The sequence below is a fragment of the Lynx rufus genome, unplaced genomic scaffold (genome assembly GCF_022079265.1).
Source record: "Lynx rufus isolate CCGP_SWC_20201006 ecotype Redwood Valley unplaced genomic scaffold, mLynRuf1.p SCAF_4, whole genome shotgun sequence".
Classification (NCBI taxonomy): Eukaryota; Metazoa; Chordata; class Mammalia; order Carnivora; family Felidae; genus Lynx; species Lynx rufus.
The window spans coordinates 154,933,902-154,957,521 of NW_025814856.1; the positions used below are offsets into that span (position 1 = coordinate 154,933,902).

The 23,620-nt window shown below is 50.4% G+C and overlaps 1 protein-coding gene across 1 annotated transcript; it reads right to left on the reverse strand.

Annotated features, from left to right (window-relative positions):
- Window positions 1-10,713: 10,713 nt before the first annotated feature.
- Window positions 10,714-23,396, reverse strand: KLRG2 (killer cell lectin like receptor G2). Its single transcript, XM_047096696.1, has 5 exons — window positions 22,649-23,396; window positions 16,720-16,821; window positions 16,139-16,284; window positions 11,836-11,939; window positions 10,714-11,333 (listed from the first exon to the last, which is right to left on the reverse strand). The coding sequence occupies exons 1-5, from the start codon at window positions 23,394-23,396 to the stop codon at window positions 11,213-11,215; spliced, it is 1,221 nt and encodes a 406-aa protein (XP_046952652.1). The 3' UTR covers window positions 10,714-11,212.
- Window positions 23,397-23,620: the final 224 nt, after the last annotated feature.

A 23,620-nucleotide genomic window follows, 5' to 3' on the forward strand; every position in this document is an offset into this window, starting at 1 on the left:
TTTTTCATTTTTGAGGAATAGGGGCTATGAACAGTCTAGCTACTTGCTGCTGAAAAGGGACGTAGATAGCTTTGACAAATGAAACTGCCTTGCATCTAACTGCAGACATTCCCTAGTACTAAGTTGAATCCCCATCCTTCATAGAGCCATTATTTTGGAACTCTGGTGTAATAGACCTAAGCTCTTATTCTGCATTTTGTAATGAGGTCAGGTAAGTTAGTTCATTGAAACAGTGGTGTCTTTTCAGGAGGCTGTCCTGACAGCTTTCAAAGTCAACCCTAGCACATGCAGTCAAGTAGAAAATTAGCCAGATATGCAAGGAAACCAGAAGAATTCAGGATCCAGCCTAGTTTTATAGGTAAACAATCATTCAAGGATAATCAGAACTAGAATGTAACTCCCATATGAAAACATATGAAAACAATTTCCATTTTTCCTCTCTAAAAATCACTCTGTCAAAGGTAGCCAAATTAAGAGTCAGTTGTTTGTAAAGCAAATCCAGTTTTAACAAACTTGGCCAAATTATTTACCCAATTGCAGCAAGAATAGTGATTGATTAGGTCCTTTTATATCTGCTTTGCTAGAGCTTCTCATAAGGAATTTCAGGTTGAGCCTGCAACAGCTTTTCTTTTTTTTTTTTTTTTAATTTTTTTTTTCAACATTTTTTATTTATTTTTGGGACAGAGAGAGACAGAGCATGAACGGGGGAGGGGCAGAGAGAGAGGGAGACACAGAATCGGAAACAGGCTCCAGGATCCGAGCCATCAGCCCAGAGCCTGATGCGGGGCTCGAACTCACGGACCGCGAGATCGTGACCTGGCTGAAGTTGGACGCTTAGCCGACTGCGCCACCCAGGTGCCCCTGCAACAGCTTTTCAAGGCTAAGAGCCAAACCAAATACTTGCCACCAGACTTGCCTACAATACCTGTAGGTTTGGGTTACTTCTTTCACGAGGTCCTCAAGATATCCTGAACTTCTTGAGCCTTCCAGGAAGTGACCCTCCTTACTCACCTGATAGGGTTCCTGGGAACACTCACAAGCAAGGTACCAGGCCAGTTGTTTCCAAGGGGCTTCATAGGCTCCATAAAATCAACCTTAGTGCCTTAATGCTGTCTGGTCGTATCTGAGCCAATGCAGACCTCTCTCAAATAGGACATTGCAGTCAAAGCCTTGACAATATGACCAGTGTTTCCAGTGGGGTCCTGTTACAAGGAGAACAGATTCTTACTGGATTTGCTCGGGTAACTTTAATTGATTTCCCATTTTGTCATTGCTGCAAGCCCCAGCCATACCCTTCTGGATATGAAATTCCCTCAAATTCACAACACATCCAGCATTAAGACTCCTAGGTCCTGTACTTGTTTTACTATCATTTTTCCTTTAAGAAAGCTTCTTATTGGTTAGCAACTCAATCCAGTCCGCTTCCCTTCTTAGCCAAGGCATATAAAGGGTGTTCAAGATTTTTTATTTTTAAGATCTCAACACCCAACGTGAAGCTCAAACCCACTACCCCAAGATCAAGAGTCACATGCTGTACTGACTAAGCCAGCCAGGCATCCCTTAAAGGTCTTGATATCTGGATTAGATGGGAAATAAAAGGTCTCCAGTAACTCAGTAAAAAACCAACAAGCCTGTAATCCCTTTCCCGTTTTAGAGATTGGGAAGGTTTGTTTTTTTTTTTTATCAGTAACCACCTTTTGTCTTACACAACCAGATGATGCCCAGGAACTTGACTAATTAACCTGGCCCTTGCATCTTGTAGCTATTTCCCTCCCCCATCTTCAGGACTAAGTACACAGCCGCTTGAGTCGGAGGATAAATCATCACAGGTTAACATCATCTCCATAATGAGAGAGCACCATAGCCTCAGGCAATCGTCCTATTTATTGCTCTCCAGGGACCAGCAGCTGTATTGTATAGGTTCCCATTTTGCATGACCCACGAGGATAGGTTTCGCAACTCAGCTACACAACCTGAATTCACCTGTTGTAGTTAGATCCAGATCCTGTAGATCTCTATACCCAAAATATACTCCAGAAAAGGAGGGGGGGGGGGGGGGACTATGCACTAGAAAACATCAGGGAGGAAGCCTGCTGATCTGTAGATAGAGACTAGTTGGTCTAACCTTGATAATTTGTCCCTCATGGCCATCAGTAGCCTTTATTTCTCCCCCAAATTTTGAGGGGTTTCCATAGATCAGTGTACATTCAGCCCCATTGTCTGTTAGAGCTAGTACAGTCTGTTAGTGGGACACCAATAAATAGTGAATTAAACTGGATCCTCTGGTCGCCACCTATTGCAGGAACTAGAGAGCAAAGCACTAGAGGACAACGTTGGCCTAACCCCCCAGTTCTCAGAGGGGCAGTCGGTGACAGTAGGGCAGTGGCATCAAGGCAATAAGCTACTTTCCCTTAGGTGATGCCTTCAGTAGGTCCAGCAAGACTGAACTGGGCTGTGTGTATTTTCTCTTGGGGTCCCAGATAATATTAGATCTTGCCACAGTTGTTCATAAGCAACCTTGATGGGCCCCCCTCTCTGCCATTTTGTCGTAGTCAGGGTCCTTTGATTTTCAACCTACTTCCCTTCTGAGGGATCCTTTCAGTTTCACTTATGTCAGTCAACATGAAGCTACTGGAGAAAGGGGCTGATTTACCACAGGGTCCAGGACAGATGCCGAAGTCCTATACCACGCCCTTGGGGCTGACTGTAGGCCACAGTTCTTCATACCAGAGCAAAAGAATTCTTCATCTGGGCCTCTCATTTACGCTGCATGTAAATGGCATGTTTCGTTCCCAGTTCACGTATAAGTTCTTGTAGTCCTTCCATAGAGGCCAGGTTATCTTAATGCTCTAAGTTATCCAGTCAATCAACCGAGCTAAGTGCCTGCATTTCTCACCCATGCTTGAGGCACGTAACCTTTGTTGCAGTGACTGAGGCTATTTTTTATATCGCACTTAACCCATTGAACCCACCACCATCTCCCCCAGTATCCCACAGTTGTAACACCCAAGCTGCCACCCCTTCTCAGCCCTTTTGCTTCCCCGCCACGTCAGGCAGAATACCTAACAACTCTCGGGGCCACTTTGAGGCGTCCCCATACTCACGCACTGGTCTGAAACGCTCCAAAGAGCCAAGTCTCCCCCTGCGGCCAGGGCTGGTCAGCTTGGGCTTGAACCCCGGCGTCTGGCTCCTCCCCCCACCCCCCTGTGTTTCCCCCCCCCTCCTCCAGACAACCCATTCTCCCCCATCCCTGCATGGACCCCCTACCCAAGCTCGTTTTGTCTTGGGCATCCTGTTGACTACACCGACTGTTAAAAGGTAGAGGAGGGTCACTATCCTCCAGCCTTAGACGGCCTTTTTAGAGCGAAAACCGAAACAGGCCACTCCACTGTCTTCCTCACGGCCACTTACTGACACGGGCGGTGGTCCAGGGCGCCGTGCAGGGATCTTCCACTGCTGCTCTCTGAGCCATATCCCCCGAAGCCACCCAGACCTTAATCCCTAGCTTTTACGGAACGAGAAGCGAGCTGGCGAGGACCCAGGGTAGTTACCTCGAGTGGTGTCACCTGTGCGCCAGAGGCTCTAACGTGGTCCCACCTGTGTGGCAGAGCGGAGAACAAGGTGGGAGGGCCCAAGACGGAGTCAGGCTGTCCGCACTCCTACACGACCTTTCTCCCGCACAGTTCTCAGCCCTGTTGTGTTATCTGGGGACCGTAGCAGAGAGAAGTTTAGTCACAGCTGCTAAAACATTTATTTGGTCCTCCGGGGACATCATGCTTCGCGTTTCCTTCATGGGGGCCTGGGTTTTGCTGTAACCAGGCATTTTCCCCAAAGCTGAAACTCAAGGGAAAAAAACCCTCCATTTCTAAGTAGACTTGTTTTTATTTTCAAGAAAGACTTGCTCGCTCCTCCGATAACCCTAAAGCTAAGGTGGACTTTTCTTGATCATTTCCAACTTCCTGTTTTTTCCCCCGCCAAGTCTGATTTTAAGAGTCTGCTTTTATAGAAACTATTTAACAGTAGCTTTCTGCATGATCCCATTATCCCATGGAGTCACAGCCAAGCCTGCGACGCGGTGTGAATACTTCTGACAATTAGTGTGATAGTTTGTCATTCCGTGTGGTACCTAGTAAAATGATAGTTTTAGGCAATGGCCCATTTCATAAGCTACTTACTTTTCAAAAGTTACTTTTTCATAAGTTGTTATAAATGTTGGTGACAGTTTTAAAAATCAAAAACCTTTATAGGATTTTCCACATTAAAAATCCAAGTAAGGGGCGCCTGGGAGCCTCAGTCGGTTAAGTGTCCCACTTCGGCTCAGGTTCGTGGGTTTGAGCCCCACATCGGGCTCTGTGCTGACCGCTCAGAGCCTGGAGCCTGCTTCGGATTCTGTGTCTCCCTCTCTCTCTGCCCTCCCCACTTCACGCTCTCCCTCTCTCTCAAAAATAAACATTAAAAAAAATCCAAGTAAGTGTTATAGAGTTTAACAAATGTATACATATCCAAGATGGATACTCAGCTGGAATTTACTGGTAAGGACTGTTAAACCACTCAAACGTGCCCTTCCAACCGGTAATCAGCTGCTGCCCTGGCCTTGAACTCCTTCCTCCCCGATGCCTACCCCCACCCAAGTCCATGCCACATCTCTCAAGGTTGATGTCTGGCATACTGGTCCACTACAACATGCTATATCCTGACTCAAGTATTTTGAAAAACATTCTTGTCTGTTCTTCCCATCTGGAAAAAAAACAAAAACAAAAACAACACAAAGCTGCTTACATCATGATTTTATTACACCTTGACTGTGGAGATTTAAATTTTCCCAGAGTATAAGTAAGGCCTGTTTTCTTCTCCATTGCTTTTTCTAATTTGGAAAAAAAAATTTTTTTCAATAAAAAAATCCCAGCTTCAGGGGAGTTAGGAAAGGCAGGAGAGAGCCAAGGGAACAGGGTTTTCACAGCAGAGGCCCCCCTGGGGGAAACAACCAGACGGGGCCTACCAGTAGGGTGGTGCAGCAGGGCTTGGGGGCGGGGGATACTGGCACCCACAAAACCCAGGAAGTCAGATGTTCTTGGTGTGCAAGTACTTATGGAGACCAGTCCAAACTCATGACCAGTGTAACAGGGCTTAGGCTGAAAGCAAGGCCCTCAGCCTCACAGAACTGGGCTCGCAGTCAAGGACCCAGCAAGACAAGGCCACATAGGAGGAGACAAAAGCTGGCACCAGCACCAGAATCTGCTCGAATGCTGCTTTGGAAGAGTGGCCCCCAGGTGCCAAATGTGTGTACCCCCAAATCTGGACGCTATTGACTGCCTGTAACAGAAGATTAAACTCAAATGGGCTTAAACAGGGATCTTATTGGCTCACGTGATTGAGTTCCACGTTAACAGCTCCGTCTGTAGGTTTAACACTTGAGCCTTCTATCCACATGACGAGAAAACATTCCAGTTTTGTGTCCCAAAGACCAAGGCATCTTTTCCCAGAAGCCTTTGGAAAACTTCCTCCTACCTCTGGGGCCCAGATTGGGTTGTGTTCCCCTCTGGGAACTAACCAAAGTGAGCAGAGCAATGGCATCTCCGGCCGGCTTAGGCCTGGGCTCTTGAGCCAAACGTTAGCCGGGGGGCTGGGATTGCGAGGTTGGCAGGATTGACTCAGGTGTGTCAAGTGCCTCCCAAACTATCCCCACCCCTCCCCACTCCCAAACTGGGGTCACTGCCAGACCACACGGGCGCTCCACAGTGGAGGGGGTGGAAGGGTGGAGCCGAAGAGGCAGAGAAAACCCCAACGTTCCCGGTGATTCCTTCGCTTGAACACACGGCGTGGTGTTGGCAGTCAGACCAAGTGCTGGGGCACAGAACGGACCTTGTTTTCTGCATCCTCTCGTGAGCCTGGTACAGAGCCCCAGCCAGTGTTCAAATAAATGTGGAATGAATGGAATGTCTCATTACCAACATGATCTCAATGGATCCATAGGTCACTGTATCATATCACCACACTCACTTTACAGGGTAGGAAACTCAGCCATGCCAAGTGACCAAAGTCACAACAAAGTGGACACCTTTTTGTCGGTGACCCCAAGTCACTTCCCATCCTAACATTAAGACAGGTATGTCTTGGGCTGGGAAAAGCAAGAAGGGACCAAGTAACATCCCAAGAGGGAACAAAAAAGGCCCAAACAAATGAAAGTAGAATAAAACCTATGTATAGTACAGTATTATTTCTGAAACCTTTTAGGCTCATTTTACTTTGACACTGACCCTAAAGCTGAGAATAACAGGCGAAAAGCCTGTATGTATCCAAAATGGGATATATGAATTGTTTTAGTCCCCTGAATTTTTTGAGAAGGTTTTGGTACAAATTACTTGAAATCAGTGTTAAAAATCTATCGAGTGATATATATCTATATCTATATCTATATCTATATCTATATCTATATATCTATATCTATCTATATAAATAGATAGATAGATAGATATCCAGTGATAAATCATGAAGTACCCTGTGTCACAACGTATTCCTGTCAAAAATGTTTATAACCGAATCTCAGCCTAACTCCCACAGTCAACGGGAAACAAGTCAAACCCAGAATATTTGTCACTTTATGAGACAGCTGGCCTTGTCTATTCAAAGAGTCAGTGTTGGGGCTCTGGGTGGCTCAATCAGTTAGACATCTGACTTTTGATCTCAGCTCAGGTCTTGATCTCAGGGTTGTGAGTTCAAACTCCACACTGGCTGTGAAGCCTACAAGAAAGAAAGAAAGAAAGAAAGAAAGAAAGAAAGAAAGAGAGAGAGAAAGAAAGAAAGAAGCCTATGAAAAAAGAAAAAAAAAGTTCTAGGTTTAAAGAGATTAAAGGGACCAATAACAGTGCTTAGACCCTAATTAGATCTTTGTTTAAAATACATTAAAAAAGTAATAATAATGAAATAAAATACATTAGTGGAAGAACCAGAAATATTGGAACATGGATTGAATGTGAACTTAACGTTAATTTTATTAAGTATAGTAATGGTGGAATTGCAATTACACAAAAAAATATGCTTATTTTTAGTGGATGCATGCCAACGTATTTAGGGGTGAAGTGTCAAAGCGTCGAAGTCTACAATTTATTTTTAGATGGTTCAACCAATTTATATACAAACACATACACATAACTAGAGAGTAAATGTGGCAAAATGTTAAGTTATCAGATCTAGGGAGAGGGCATACGGGTGTTTATCATATCTTTTTTCCCCAACTCTCCATTTTGAAATATTTCACAAAGTGGAGGGATATCCTAGATTTTCCATTTAGGGTGCTTGGGTGGCTCAGTTGGTTAAGGGTCTGCCTCTTGCTTTTGGCTTAGTCATGATCTCACAGTTTGTGAGATAGAGCCCCACGTCGGGCTCTGTGCTGACAGCGCGTGCTCTCTCTCTCTCTCTCAAAATAAATAAATACACTTAAAAAAAAAAAATCACTTTCAAAATGCTGTGTCCTGGCAGGCACGTAGGTCTTTCAGGTAGGGTTTCTCCAAGTACGGTCTCTCGCCATCAGTATGAGAACCGCAAGAGAAAATATAGGAATGGTCAACGAGCACATGAAAAGAAACTCTGCATCAGTCGTCAAGAAAATGCAAATGCAATTATAGTGCCATACGCCTGAAACTAATGTAACGTTGCGTGTCGACTATATGTCAATGGGAAAAAAATGCGAAGGGAAACCACGCTGAGAAAGCACCACACGCCCACCAGAATGGCCGAACAGAGAAAGGCCGCAACATCAGTGTCGGTGAAGATACGGAGTGTCAGGAACGCCTGTATTTTGTGGTACGGGGGGTTGTAAAATGGTACAGCTACTCGGGAGAACGATGTGGCAGTTTCTAATAATTCAGCATATCCTTGGTTAAACATCCGACTCGATTTCGGCTCAGGTCAGGAGCTCACGGTTCATGGGTTCGGGCCCCACGTAGGGCTGTGTGCTGGCAGCACAGAGCCTGCTTGGGATTCTCTCTCTGCCTCTCTCCCGCTCACGTGCACGCGCTCTCTTTCTGTCTCTCTCAAAATTAATAGATATCAAAAAAATAAATAAATTCAGCGTATCCTGCCCACACAACCTTCCTCTCAGGTCCCCAGAGGAATGAAAACCTACGTCCAAAGACTCGTATCCCAGTGTTCACGGCAGCTGTATGGACAACGGGCAGACCCTGGAGACAGCCGTGCAGGGTGTCACCAACCCGAGTGCAGATAAACCCTGAGGCAGCCCCGCATAGACACGTGCAGGAACGCGAGTGTTTGAAAGCAACCACGAGAGGACGCACTACACGCTTCTCTTTTTATATGAGTTCCTAGAACCAGCTGGACCTACCTATAGAGACGGAACGGATGTGCCTGGGACTGGAGGTCAGGAAGGATTGGCGGCAAAGGGACACGAGAGAACTTTCTGGGGCCTGTGGAACAAATTCCGCATCTTGTCTGGCAGTGGTCACGTGGGAACCTGCGTTTGTCCGAAAGCACTCTCGAGACAGGTGCATTTTCTTTCGGGCAAATTCTGTCTCCATAAAGCTGACTTAAAACACATTTACACATCTTTTTTTCCCCGCTCCAGTGGTGAGATGGGCTCTTTCAGACAGGGTTTCCCAAAATATGATTTCTGGGCTTTGTGCATCAGCCTCACCAGGAAATCTGACCCACTGAGTCAGAATCTCAGGACTGGGTGGGGAGGAGTCACGGGCACCCCAGAGGCTGCCTGAGCCGCCCGTGCCAGAGGCCGGTGTCACAGCTCGGGGACACAAGCCACGTCTGGATTTCACGCAATAGCAGCTGGTGGTGCCCGGTGGGGAAAGAGACTAGAGAAATGACTCGAGAGGAATCCCAGGCCGACCAACCTGCCGCTTAACTTGCCAGCTTCTGTTCTGTACAAAGGGAAAGACAGGCTCTGAAGGCCAGGCTGGAACTTGTGAGAAGGGCCCCCGGCGAAGGAAGGAATTATGGGCTGCGAGAAAGGGGGGCCACGGGGCTCCCTTCTGAAGCCCGCCGCTCTCCAGCCAGGCTGTGCCTCGGAATCTTGGGGACCTTTTCAAAAAGTCTAATTCCTCTTTTTTTTTTTTTTTTTTTAATTTATTGAGAGAAAGAGAGTGCAGGGGAGGGGCAGAGAGACGGGAAGAGAGAGAATCCCAAGAAGGCTCCACGTGGTCAGCCCAGAGCCTGACATGGGGCCCGAACCCACGAACCATGAGATCGTGACCCGCTTAACCGACTGAGCCACCCGGGTGCCCCGTCCAACTCCTCTTTTAATCATAGTAGTACATAAATACAGGGTCTTAAAAAAACAAACATGTGAATATGGCTTTAGTAACACTAAAAATCAAAAGAGATTGGCCCCTCTGTGACCTTATTCCTGCTCCTTGGAGACACTGAGAAGCTTTTCACTCTTAAGTGTGCAGCTTGATGAATATTTACATGTGTGCCCCCTCCGAGCCCGCCTAGACGAAGACCCAGACCGTTTCCAGCACCCTAGAGTGTTTGCTAGGTGCCCCTTCTCGGTTCATATTTCCCCAGACAACCACTATTCTGACTTCTGTCACCACTGGTAAGTTTCAAGGCAACCACTCTAAATTATTTTTGTCATGGGGCGCCTGCGTGGCTCAGTCAGTTAAGCGTCAGGCTTCAGCTCAGGTCACCATCTCACGGTTCATGGGTTTGAGCCCCACATCCGGCTCTGTGCTGTCAGCACTGAGCCTGTTTGGATCCTCTGGCCCCGTCTCTCTCTGCCCGCCTTCCCCCTGGTTCTGTAAGTGAACGAACTTTAAGAAAATTGTTTTTGTCCTTTCTTCTAGCATTTGTTTCTGTATTTCTAAATGATATAGTAACACTGCTATTTCCGGGTCTGCCTGCTTTGGGCAGGAACTAGCAGCTTCTTAGGACGCTAGATCCCACGTTCACTCTTCTTGCCCTGCCTCACCAAGGGAAGCTACAACACTTGCCAATTTCTAGGCCCCGCCACCAAACCGCCACGCCCTGGGCACCTGTGCCCCCGCAGCCGCAGGCCCGCGGTAGCTGCGAGCCGGGCCCTCCGCCTTAAGCCGGCCCGACACGCCGGACTCAGGACGTCTGCGGAGAAGGGCTCCGCGGTGTGAAAGCGGAACCTGTTACCAGGCTGCGAGGTTCAACTGGAGTTGGAATAAGCAAGCCAAGAGAAACCCCAGTGTTTCTAAGGACCCCCCCCCCCTTTCCGCCGGTCGGCCCATCCGTGCCGCGCAAACCTCTGGTCTGAACGGACCCCTCAAGGCTTCTGACAGGAACCCGAATGCATGGCCTACCTCCAGAGAGGAAGGCCGGTCCGCACGGGACAGTCGCGTCGGATGTTCAGCGCCAAGATGCGACACAGGTACAGCCTCCTGTCACTTGGAGAGAGGTCTATGCGGGCTGGAGACACTGAATCAGTCCTTCCGGCTCACCCTGCGGCCACTCCCTCGGCCCAAAGGCCCCTCACTGAACCCCAACACAGACCTCTTCAGGCCGGTGTCCCCACAATTCTGATTTCCTTTCTCACTGGGACCCCACGCTCTGCGGCTCGCGTGGCATCTCCGGCCCCGGGCGGGAGAGCTGCACCCTCCCTGCCTCGGGAACCCCGCCAGCCCGGCACCCACCCTGTGCCAGACCGGGAGGAAACCCTCTTCCCGCCTCCGGGGCGGGGGGGGGGGGGGGGGGGGACAGTTCACATGTGCTGTCCTGCAGACACTGCTGGGGGGTGGTGTGCCCCCAAGTGCCCGGGGATGGCGCTTCCGGCGGCTGCCAAGTCCCCGGGCTCTGCGGGCCCGGGCGAGAACCGACGGGCAGCACCTGTGATCGTGAAGTCCTCCTGGTCCTTGAGACCGAAAGGGTGTGCACGTGTGACCAAACAGGTACAGGGATAGGATGGGAAATGGCCATTTTAATGAGGGAGAAACCCAGGCTCCAAGATGCTAAGAAGCCATCCCACGGTCACCGAACAAGTCCGCTTCGGGAGCCGGAGACTAAAATACACTCTGCCCGGGGCCACAGGAAACCTCCTTTCCCTTGGACGTGATCTGCTTGCACCAGAAGTCCAGTCCCGGGTTCGCTCAGGGAGGGCCCCTCGAGCACAGGGCAGGGACACCTGGAAGCCTGGGTCCAGGGGAGCGGCTACCCCAGCCGGCACCCTGGCCTCCACTGACGGGCCACAGGCCCTGATGTCTCTGGATGGGCAGAACCCAAATCACTTGGTCCCCTTGGCACAGACCCAGGATCTTGGAGAGGCACAGTCCCAAGCCACAATCTTGCCTTCCTCCAGGCCCCCGCACTTGAGATCCGGCTGGTCCTCGTCTTCCTCCGGGAGTCTGGGGAGGGTGAGAAGAGGGGCCGGGCTCAGGATGACGGGCTCTGCCGGCCGGTGCGCCCGATGCCAGGGCTGGTGTGGGGGCTGCGTGACCACTGCACAGAGCCAGGAGAGTCTGCAAAGGGCTCTGGGGTTGGAATGAGGATGCCCCATAGCTTGAGAGAACCACCTGCCCCCTCCGTGCAGTGCCCCTTATCTACCGAACAGGGTGACGCTCCTGCTCGGGTGGGTGCGCTAGGGGGCCCAATAAGGGATGGGGTGACTGGGGCTAAATGAAGCCAGGCCCTGAGCGGGGCAGTGGGGGAGGGGTGTCTCCCAAGAGCTACCCCAGGCTGGTGGTGGAGCAGGGGGCTGAAACTGGGAACGGAAGGAAGATCCAGATCAACAGTGGGGGAGGTGTCAGCGGAAAGGAAGGCCTCGACCCCTCTCCGGTGCCTGCCGTGATGTCATTCTGGTCACACTGGGGACAGAGAGGCCGCCCACCCAGGCCCACGGTCACTTACAAATGGGGTGGTAGTGGAGCCCCATCAATCCAGTGCCAGCCCTGGGGGCCTCGCTGGGCCCCCACCCAGGAGTACTTGGTGACTGGGTATCTGCTCAGGAAGTCCTGAAGGAGACAAGCAGCTGGTCACCCTTCTCCGACACTAGTAAGGCTCCTCCCCGGGAATTCTGTGCCCCACCCTGCCCCACCCCTGCCCCACCTCCTGCAGATTCCCAACTTACTGAGCCAGAGAAGTGACCAGAGAAGTGACTCGGCTCAACCCGGCTCTCCCAGAACATCAGGAAGTGGAAAGCTGTATTGGATGCTCGTGGGTTGGCAGACACTGTGCTCAGGACTGGGGACCAGAAATGGGGGTGACCCCATCTCCGCTTCACGGGGAGAGAGGATGCGAATGCCAGTCCCCACCCAGCAACGCGAGATGGATACTGAGCGGCCAGAGAGGCGGGGAGAAAGCTGGGAGACTCCAGAGTACATCCGGGGAGCAAACAGCCTGACTGTGCAGGAGGCGATGACAGGGCTGAGGCGGCCTGGAGGGGGCCTGGGAGCAGATGGCCAGCAAGAGCGCACCTGTCAGCGAGAGCGTAATGTACCCTGCACCAGTTGGGCGCGATGTCACGACCATTTACAAAAAGGAGACAAGTACAAAGGCCACGGAGCGGTATGAGGAAAGTCATCAGACAGGGTTACAGTGAATCAGAACGTCAATCAGCTGCGCCATGATCACCGTCATGACAAAACACGTACGCACACAAACACAGACACGCAAGGAACGATAAAAGCCGGGAGTGCATTGGAGAGCTATTAGAGACCGTTTTTCTTTTTCCTTTGAGTATTTGTCCTTGAGGTCATGTTGTTTTTGGCAACAGGGTGAACGAAAACATTGCATTAAAATTTTTTTAACTTGGAAAAAGATGTTTCAGTGCTGTAAGTCCCGGTGTGGGGCAGCGATGCTGGTGCATCTTCCAGAACATACTTTGGTGCCACCTTAACAGGAGCAGTGACATCCTTCTGACCACTTGAGTGAGTGATTCCACTTTGGAGGAAAAACCCAAGAACATAAAGGGGGAGGAAATGAACTTCTCCAAAGATAACACAGTGTTATTTGTAAAGAAAAAATGGAAACCACCCAATTGCTTAGTAATAAGGAAATAACTAGGCACGTTATGGGACATCAACACGATGGAAAATTACAATGCTGGTAACAGTGACAAGTACGTAGAAAATGTAATGCCAGAAAATGTAAATATGAAAACACGCAAAGCAAAGAAGAGCAGAAGAGCAAAAATATGGCCTGGGGAAAGCATCATCCATAGATTAAGTTCCAGAAACTTCTGAGTCACTTATGGCCCAAAGAATTGCTGTGTATGAGGCCGCCGAAATCCCAGGGCCTCCACGGCCTTCAGCTGGTGCTTCTCCAACTTTGCCACCAATTTGGGAACATGGGGGAATATGACCCTCAGCAGAATTTCCTCGAAATCCCATATTTTCCATCTTAAAAGTGAGCTAAATTATCTGCTAAATTAGTCTTCAAACATCTTTTTTAAAAATTGTGAATAAAATACATACCAAGAACTTTAGCATTTTAACTATTTTTAAGTGTACAAGCTGCTGGCATTACGTCCATTCACACTGTTGTGCAACCACCGTCCATCCCCAGAACTTTCTCATCTTCCTCCATGGAAACTCCAGGCCCATTAAACACTCTCCTATCCCCCCACCTGCTTGACGAGCACCACTCTACTTCCTGCCTTCATACATTTCAGCTTTCATATTCAAATGCTCCAATTGGTTAATCTTCGTAATCTTACGATGGAGATTTTTTCATGGTTTTTTTTTTTTCACCTTTCTGTAGTCAACTGTGGCTTCTTCCTCCCTCCACCCCACAAACACAGCCGTTCTTAAACCAATGGCGAGTGAGTCTGCTGACCGATGACACTTAAACTTTCTCCTTTTCTCTAACTGCGAGCAAAATCAGCTCTTGGGGAGGCTGAGACCTGCTGATCCAGGGCTGTGTGTGTCACTGGCACCTTGGAATGTCCCCGGGTGTGTGTGTCCCAGCTCCTGGAGCCTGGCCTTTGCCAGCTCCCTCTGCCTGCCAACCCTCAGCTGCTCCTCCTCGCCCGGTGCCTCCCGAAGCTTCTGTCCTCGTGGAGAGCTCCACAGTCATCACGTTCCAGATTTGAACGGCCCGGGACCCAAATCTTCACCCTTGTCTTCTTGCAAGGGGCTTATCCAGACTTCATGATATGTTTCCTATATAACTTATGTTTCAAATAATTGATCTCGTATGCTTAGTTTTAAGAGAATTCTTGGGGTGCCTGGGTGGCGCAGTCAGTTGAGTGTCCAACTTCATCTCAGGTCATGATCTGGTGGTCCATGAGTTTGAGCCCCGTGTCGGGCTCTGTGCTGGCAGCTCAGAGCCTGGAGCCTGCTTCGGATTCTGTGTCCCCCTCTCTCCCTGCCCCTCCCCCACTCATGCTCTGTCTCTCTCTGTCTCAGAAATAAACATTAAAAAAAATAATTAAAAAATTTTAAAAAAAATGTTAAAAAAAAGTTAAAAGAATTCTTTATCTGAAGCTTGCAATTTGGTGAAGTTCATCTCCCCCTTGGAGGACCCACCAGCCACAGGGAAGTTTTTGCTCAGAGGGCTGAGGTCATTCTGAACTCAACCCGTCTGCTTAGAGGCTGGAGGGCAGGGACAGGCTTTCCGAGGACACTTGCTGTGCTCAGTGGGTCACTGCCCAGCTGGGTCCCCTCCCCAGCTCCAGCCACTCTCTAGGGACCCACCTCCATTCCCATTGGCCTCCATTTTGCAGACGCAACCAGGGGCCTGAGAATGTTCTTATCTGACAAATATAAGAACTCAGGTCTGACGCAGGCCCCCGACAAAAACGCTTAAATACTGACCTCCTGCTTACAGGGCTACCGTCCCTCTAGCATTTCCTCCTAATTACGTAGCACACATTATTCACAGAACATTTAGAAGATTAGAAAAAATTAAAACTTTAAAGAAGAAAAAAAAATCACTCGTAATCTTGCCCCCAGCGGTAACCACAATTAGGATATTACTATACATATTTCCTTTCTGTTTTTCCTTTGTATATTTATTTTTACCATACTGAGATTCGATGGTTTTCAATCTACATTGTATCTTTCTCATCTCTCCATGTTTTCTGAAACGTCAGTGCTATTCCTGGTAATGAAATAACTCATGTTCACTGTAAAACATTTTCTCCAGCATGGTTTTCTGTCCATCTCCAGGGAACTCTCTGAGAGAAAGAAGGCAGGAACCACCTTCCCTGTTGTGCAGCACAGAACAGCTTTGTGTCAAGACTGGGCAGGAACAGTCCAAGAAAACAGAATGTTATGTATGTGGAACCTTAAGTAAAATATTAACAAGTCAAATCCAGAAGTATTTGAGGAAGAAAACATCACGGCTAAGTCAACTAGCACAAGAGGCCTGTACTGAAGTGAAGAGCCTGCTTGGGATTCTCTCTAAATAAATAATAAAATAAAAAATAAAAAACAAAAAGTAAAATAAATAAATAAAAGCAGACCAACGTAATTCACCACAGAGATTAAAGAGGAAACAACGGTATCATCTCGAAACACACACAAAGAAGCATCCCATGAAATGAAACTCATTCATGTTTAGAACTCTTCAAAAAATGGGACTAGAAAGGAACTTCCTTAAATGCTAACATTTAAGGAATGGGCTGTTCTGGCTCATCACTGACTCCCCAGGGCCAAACACAGCGTAGGTGGTCAATAGATACTTATTAAATCACTGACCGGGGGCGCCTGGGTGGCGCAGTCGGTTAAGCGTCCGACTTCAGCCAGGTCACGATCTCCCGGTCCGTGAGTTCGAGCCCCGCGTCAGGCTCTGGGCTGATGGCTCAGAGCCTGGAGCCTGTTTCCGATTCTGTGTCTCCCTCTCTCTCTGCCCCTCCCCCGTTCATGCTCTGTCTCTCTCTGTCCCAAAAATAAATAAACGTTGAAAAAAAAATTAAAAAAAAAATCACTGACCGAAGGAACCCTCACTGTGAAGGGCTTGGCACAGGCTGGACGGGAGCACGCCTGCGCCCGTGTTCCCAGCTCCACCTCTGCGTCTTAGAATGAAGAGTAGGTTGACGACCTTGGGAGCCCTGATGTCTGGTCCTCCCGCATGTAACTTTATTTCCCCAGGCCTAGGTGACTTTTTCTGCAATGCAGAGTTGGACTAGATCTTTGAGATTCCTTCCAGCGCTAGGAATGGGTGATCCGTAACGATACGTCCATCTTTCCGCCGCCCGCCCCCTTCTCACCTGGATGTGGCCCAGCAGGGGGAGGGTGGCATGGTGAGACGAGCAGAAGGCCTGGCTGGCCTCCCAGGCCCGAGCCTCGGCAGAGAGGTAGTAGCAATGCTCCTCACACCACATCCAGCCCGGGGGGCACGGCTGGCAAGTGGCCCCTGCAAGCACAGAGACCACTGTAAAGAGCTGAACGGATGCGCGGTAAAAAATGAAAGTCTGGCCATGGCCTTGACTGATGGGACAGATCCGGAGCATGGAAGTGGTAAGCCTTGGGAAGGGCAAGCGGGATGGGCAAGGACCTGGGCAGGCTGTAGAGTTTGTGCAATGGCCAAAGCCGCCCGAGGCGGGGGCCGTCAACCCACTGCTCGTCAGAGCACAGTCTGTGTCCAGTGGGAGGAAGGAGCTCCTTTCCCTCTCTGTGCTCAACAAGCCCCATGTCTTCATGCTGCACCTGCCTGGGGCAGGGGTGTGTGTGTGTGTGTGTGTGTGTGTGTGTGTGTGTGTGTGTTTCTAATTCTCAGAAAGCTGCTGTCAGGACTACACACCCTGGTGGTGGCCAGAGGAGGAGAGGGGACCAGGAGGAGGCACCATACCTACTCTAGAAGCCAGGGCCACAATGGTGACCGCGGACACTGCCAGAAACACAGCCATGACCACTAGGGCCCAGCGCAGGGACTTCATGTACAGAGGCAGCCCTGGGGGAGGGGACAACCAGGAGAGACAGGTTAGAACCCAAGACTCGTACACCAGCATCACGCCTGCCTTAGCACCCCCCCTCACCTTGGCCCAAGACACCACAGAAACCCACTCAATTTAGGTTAGAAAATTATTATTGAGGAGAAATCACTAGAAGATGTTCTGCTTCTTTAAAAAATAGAAGACAGGGGCGCCTGGTTGGCTCAGTCGGTTAAGCGGCCGACTTCGGCTCAGGTCATGATCTCGCGGTCCGTGAGTTCGAGCCCCGCGTCGGGCTCTGTGCTGACAGCTCAGAGCCTGGAGCCTGTTTCAGATTCTGTGTCTCCCTCTCTCTCTGACCCTCCCCCATTCATGCTCTGTCTCTCTCTGTCTCAAAAATAAATAAACGCTAAAAAAAAAAAATAATATAAAATAAAAAATAAAATAAAATTAAAAAATAGAAAACATAAGAATCCATTCAAGGAGAACAAACGATTGGCTGACAACCATCTGCTGAACACAAACCATGCATTAGACACAGGGCACAAATACCACCAGGGACAGGGCAAGACCCCTGCACTCATGGGGCTCAAGGTACCAGGAGATAAAGCTCCAAACGGGAGGGATGGGGGTTCAGTTTAAACGTTGGCAGACCTGGCTTCCAGTCTTGGCTCTGTGGGTCCCCCAAGTGTTTTTGGTGTTTTCCCACCTGCCTCTCCTATCTCTCCAGGCCACTGGAGGCCACTGGTGAGGCATCGTGCAGAGTGTGCTTTGCAGGCCATAGAGCAGGAGACAGACATGAGTTGTCAGCAGCTCCTGTGAGCTGGACCCAGGGGACCAGATAACTAGAACGAGGCTGCAGAGGGGAAAGGAACTCCAGAGATAGGCAGGCAGAAGAGAGAGAACATATTTGAATCATCCCGCCCCGGTGATGGAGTAACCAGGGAGGCCAGGGGGGAAACGTGGGGAATAAAACACAGTAAATGGTTAATCGTGGCCTCAGACAGCTCACGGCGGCTTTCTACCCAGAAACGTCTAAAGTAACTGAGCACTCCTGGGGCACCTGGGTGGCTCAGTTGGTTAAGTGTCTGACTTCGGCTCAGGTCATGATCTCAAGGTTCGTGAGTTCAAGCCCCGCGTTGGGTTCTGTGCTGACAGTGTGGCCTGCTTGGGATTCTCTCTCTCCCTCTCTATCTCTGCCCCTCCCCCACCAAAATAAACAACTAAACTTTAAAATAAATAAATAAACGAGTGACTGAGTACTCCTGAATTTGAATTTGACCTCTGCCAGGACACAGAAGCATGAAATCAATTAATGTAAGAAGAGGCCTCTCCTCTCCCAGGCACTTGGCCGCAAGGGGCCATGGGACCCAGCCACATCTCGGGGATGAGGGTTGGGGAAGCTACATATTCAGTGTAAGGGTCCCAAGAACACAAGTCATCGTATTTGTCAAAGCCTGAAACAGCAGAGATAATTCTCCAGCAAATATTTTACTATTTTGAAACGACTAATGCCATTTTTAAAACCATATGCACAGGATACACCCCCCCATATGAATGCACACATGTGTGTATGGTACACACAACTTATACACAAAGAAAGTTGGGACACACTTCCAAGGTTTTTAAGAAAACATGTTTGCAATCATAATTCAACTTTAAAAGCAAAGGCACTTTTGAAATCTTTGACTTCCCTTTTCCATTAGGAAAAACACTTGCTTCAAAGACTGGAAAGGGAAGTATGTTACGGTGATCTGTGAAGAGTCACATTCCATCTATGACCTTTTAGGAATTTGTTCTTTTTTTTTTTTTTTAAACACATAATCCGCTTCTTAAAGGGATTTGACCCAAATTTCCATCAACTGATAAGTGGATAAACAAAATGCGGTATATCCGTACAGCGCAATATTCAGCCATGAAAAGGTAGGAAGTGCCGATACAGGCTGCAACGTGGCTGAGCACTGAAAAGTTTATGCTCAGAGAAAGAAGCTTGTCGCATAAGGGCACATAGTACAAGTCCATTTATGAAATGTCCAGAACAGGCAAAACCCACAGGGACAGAAAGTAGATCAGTGGTTGCTGGGGAGAGGCTGGGGGTGATGGCTCAAAGATACAGGGTTTCCTTTTAGGGTATTGAAAAAATACATTTTTTAAGGTTATTTATTTATTTTGAGAGAGCGACAGAGAGAACAAGTGAGCGGGGGAGGGGCAGAGAGAGAGAGAGAGAGAGAGAGAGAGAGAGAGAGGGAATCCCAAGCAGGCTCTGCACTGCCAGCGTGGAGCCGATGTGGGGCTCGAACTCACAAACAGCGAGATATGACCTAAGCCAAAATCAAGAGTCGGACGCTTACCTGACGGAATCACCCAGGCATCCCGAAAATATTCTAAAACCAACTATAATGGTTGTGCATCTCTGTGAATATACTGAAGACCACTGGATTGTACACTTTACATGGATGGGTTTTATGGTATATGAATTATGACTCAATGAAGCTGTTACCAAAAAAAGTGATTTGAAAATGCTTGGAATAAAAAATACATATACATTGATAGCCTTAAAAGCAGAAAAGCCTGCAGAAGAAAAGGAGAACAAATCTACCAATCACCTCCGTCAGTGTAACTCTTGTGACTGAACACTAAATTCAGCTCTGACCTTTCAGAAAAGAAATACAGCAGGGTACATAGTCTCACACACCTTCCACCCTGGGCTGCAGTGCTGACCTTGGGGATGGCCTCCCACAGAGCCAGGGTCCTCCCCAAATTTCCAGGCAGGAGTCCCACCTACCCCCTTTCAAAAACAATTCTTTGGGGTGCCTGGGTGGCTCAGTCAGTCAAGCATCCGACTTCGGCTCAGGTCGTGATCTCGCGGTCCGTGGGTTCGAGCCCCGTGTCAGGCTCTGTGCTGACAGCTCGGAGCCTGGAACCTGCTTCTGATTCTGTGTCTCCCTCTGTCTCTGACCCTCCCCCCATTCATGCTCTGTCTCTCTCTGTCTCAAAAATAAATAAATGTTAAAAACAAAAACAATTATTATTATTTTTTACTTTATTTATTTTGAGAGAGAGAGAGAGAGAGAGAGAGAGAGATGGAGGGAGGAAGGGGCAGAGAAACAGTGAGAGAGAATCCCAAGCAGGTTCCACACCGTCAGCACTCAGCCAAACTAGAGCTCCAGGCAGGGCTCAAACTCATGAACCATGAGATCATGACCTAAGCTGAAATCAAGAGCCTGACACTTAACAGACTGAGCCACCCAGGCAGCCTGCTGAAGTCCCCTCTAAACTCGTCTTCTCCCTATTTCCAGTTCTGGACCTGCTTAAATGGAATTTGCTCAGGGTCTGCAAACCTACCCAGTCCCACATGGTAATTACACACAGTCCTTCCCTCTGGCCCATTCTCTAGCTTCCACCCAATTCCGTTTCCAAATCTTGGACTGACCATCTCTGATGTTACACCCTCTGTTTACTCTCTCACTTCGAACTCCATCTTAACTTGCCATATTTCCTACAGGCAACTGAAACACTGTCTGCTTCCTCCCTCCTAGCCAAATCCGGGTATCAGGGGGTGGAACCAGGTTTTGCGGGGCTTCAAGTTTATTCAATTTGCTCTCCCCTGCTGCACACTGCTTCTCTCTCTCTCAACTATAAACATTTAAAAAAAATTTTTTTTTTTGGAGGGGCGCCTGGGTGGTTCAGTTGGTTAGCGTCGACTTCAGCTCAGGTCATGATCTTGCGGTTCATGGGTTCCAGCCCCATGTCAGGCTCTGTGCTGACAGCTCGGAGCTTGGAGCCTGCTTCGGATTCTGTCTCCGTCTCTTTCTGCCCCTCCCCTGCTCCCACACTGTCTCTCTCTCTCTCTCTCCCTCTCAAATATAAACATTAAAAAAATTTATTCAATTTGGTGGGTGAGGGAAGGGGTCTTAAAAAATATAACAAAAGCCTCCAAATACAAAGTTTGGCATAGGACTCAGAGGGTTCCTGCCAGTGAGGCTCTGCTTTTGTGTCATCGCCTTCAGGTAAAATCTATCACAATTGCCCTGCTCCTCCCGCTGGGCAGGACCATGCTGGGGCATCATCCCCTCTGGGCCCCATTTCCTCCATGCCCCCAGCACTGGTGAGTACATTCTTCCTGCCCGTCCCACCAAAATTATAACCACCTCTGGAGTTCCTAGGCTGCCCCACCATCTCCAAAAGACACCTTCTACTCCAGCCTCTGCTCCCGTTCTCCGTTCCAGAAGGCTCCTGCCCAGACCCCTCCTGGCTCCGTCCCAGGCTGACCTGCACTTAAGCTTTAGTCCTAGATTCTTATTAATCTGATCAAAAGCTATTGACTTTAAAAGACTCATTGTGGTAGATAGAATAATATTCCCCCCCAAAGATGCCCACTTCTTAATCCCTAGAACCTGTGAATATGTTAGGTTACATGGCAAAGGGGAATTAAGGCTTTAGATGGAATTAAGGCTGATCATCCGTTGGCTTTATTTTTTTTTTTTAATTTTTTTTTTTCAACGTTTATTTATTTTCGGGACAGAGAGAGACAGAGCATGAACGGGGTAGGGGCAGAGAGAGAGGGAGACACAGAATCGGAAACAGGCTCCAGGCTCTGAGCCATCAGCCCAGAGCCCGACGCGGGGCTCGAACTCCCGGACCGTGAGATCGTGACCCGGCTGAAGTCGGACGCTTAACCGACTGCGCCACCCAGGCGCCCCCATACGTTGGCTTTAAGATGAGGAGACTCTCCTGGATTTTCTTGGTAGGCCCAACGTAATCACAAGGATCCTTAGAAACAGAAGAGGGAGGCAGAAGGGCAGGAGAGTCCGAGAGGGCGGCAGGAGAAGGAATCAGCCACACATTGCTAGCTTTGAATATTCTGAGGGGTATGAACTAAGGAATGCAGAGTCTTCTAGCTACAAAAAGGCAAGGCAATGGACTCTCCCCTAGAGTCTCCAGGAAGGAACACGGTGCTGCTGACACCTTGGCTTTAGACCAGTGAGCCCACATCAGACTTCTGACCTACAGAACTGTAAGATAATAATTTTGTGTTGTTTCAAACCACTCAGTTTGTGGCAATTTGTTACAGCAGCGATAGAAAACACATCATCAGGCAATGTGCTCACACCAAACTGCAAAAGCCAGGAACGATGTGTGTCCCTGAAGTCTACCCACGACCGAGACATGGCAGAGACCTTCGGGCTTTGCGGCCTCTCTAGCTGGCCTGGTCTTCCTCTCACCTGGCTAAGGTTTTGGCATTTTGCCTGCTGGGCAGGTGGCTAGCCCTCCCGGCCTCTGTTCCTGAGCTTTCCAGCTAGAAGGTTGCCTCTGCCACCCCTAAACCCTACTCACCTTTCAACGCTTAGTTCCAGGAAGCTTTCCCATGCCCCCAGGGTTCACCAACCACTCCCTCCCAGTTCCCAGTCCAGGGTTGTTTATATCTTTTCCAGGCTCCTTCTGGTTCCCTGACAAGAGAAGGGAGGCTGGGCCTGAGAGAGGAGCCAGGAGTCGGGAGTCCGGGGACCTGTGTTCCCATCCGGGTTGCCACCACCGTCACGTGATCCTGGAAGACCTCCCCTGTCCCGGAATTCCTCCCTCCTCTACTTTTCCACACTAAGAGGGAGTGAGAAAGTTCTTGCGGTGGGACGGCGGAGTGGTGGTGGAAACAGTGGTTTTACTCTTTCATCGCAGACAGCTCAAGTACAACCACTAGCCCCGAACGTTACCGATCCCAGCTCGGCGGGACAGGCCAGGCGGGGCCGGGGCAGCGGGGTGGTCGGCGGGGCGCCGGGAAAGGGGAGCGCTCCGGCTGCGTCGCCCCCTCCCCGGCCGCGCGGGCCCCCGGGGCGGGCGCGCGCTTACCCATGATCTCTATGGCCCGGGGCAGCTTCTCGTCGCTGTCCGTCTCGGCGCGGGGCAGCAGCGCGTCCTCCTTCTCCAGCCCCAGCTCCCTGCAGCGGCCGCCGCACGTGGTGGGGGAGCCCGCGGGCTCCGCGCGCCCGTCGGCGGGGCTGGCCCGGCCCTCGGCGTCGAGGCCGCGCTCCGGCCGCGCTGGGGTCCGCGGCAGGAGCGGGTGGGTGGGTAAGGCGTGGCGGGAGGAGGCCGGGGACTCGGGCACCGGCACGGTGAGGAAGCGCGTGGAGGGCGCCGGCGAGGGCGCGCGGCTGCTCCCGGCCGCGCCCACGGACTTCACGCGCACGTCCACCTGCAGTTCCACCGGGGCCCAGGCGCCAGGCAGCTGCTCCCCCGACACCAGCTCGGCCCCCGGCGCCTCGCCGGCCTGGGGCCGCTCGGCCACGGAAGGGCCGGGCGACGGCGGCTCGGAGTCCGCGGACGTCTGGCGGCGGAAGGCGCCGTAGCCCAGGCTGGATGGCGGCAGCCGCGTGAGCGCCGGGCGGGCCGGGGGCTGCTGCTTCCCGCCGGCGAGGTCCTGGCCCGCGCCCGCCGCCTTCTTTACGGCTCGGACCGGATTCGCGCTGCTCTCGAGACCCTCAAGCCGTAGTTCGTCGGCGGGGACCTGCAGCTGCTCCGGCTCCGCGACCTGGCTCCCCAGGGGCTCCATTGGGAACTCGGCCTGGTCTCCTTCCGATGCCGCCCGGGCCCGCTTCATCACCGACAGACGAAGAGCGGAGCGCACCTGGGCCCAGGTAGGCACCTCCCCGGTATGGATTGGTCCAGCCTGGACAATTGTTTTCAGGCCACGCCCCTCACCCGTGCCCCCGCCCACCCCAAGGGCGCCGCTGGGATTGGCTGTGGCTAGGATTCTATTGGCCACGCCCCCTTAGGCTACCAGACCCTCCTTCACCTGGCGCCAGGAATGGAGAGGGGCAGTGG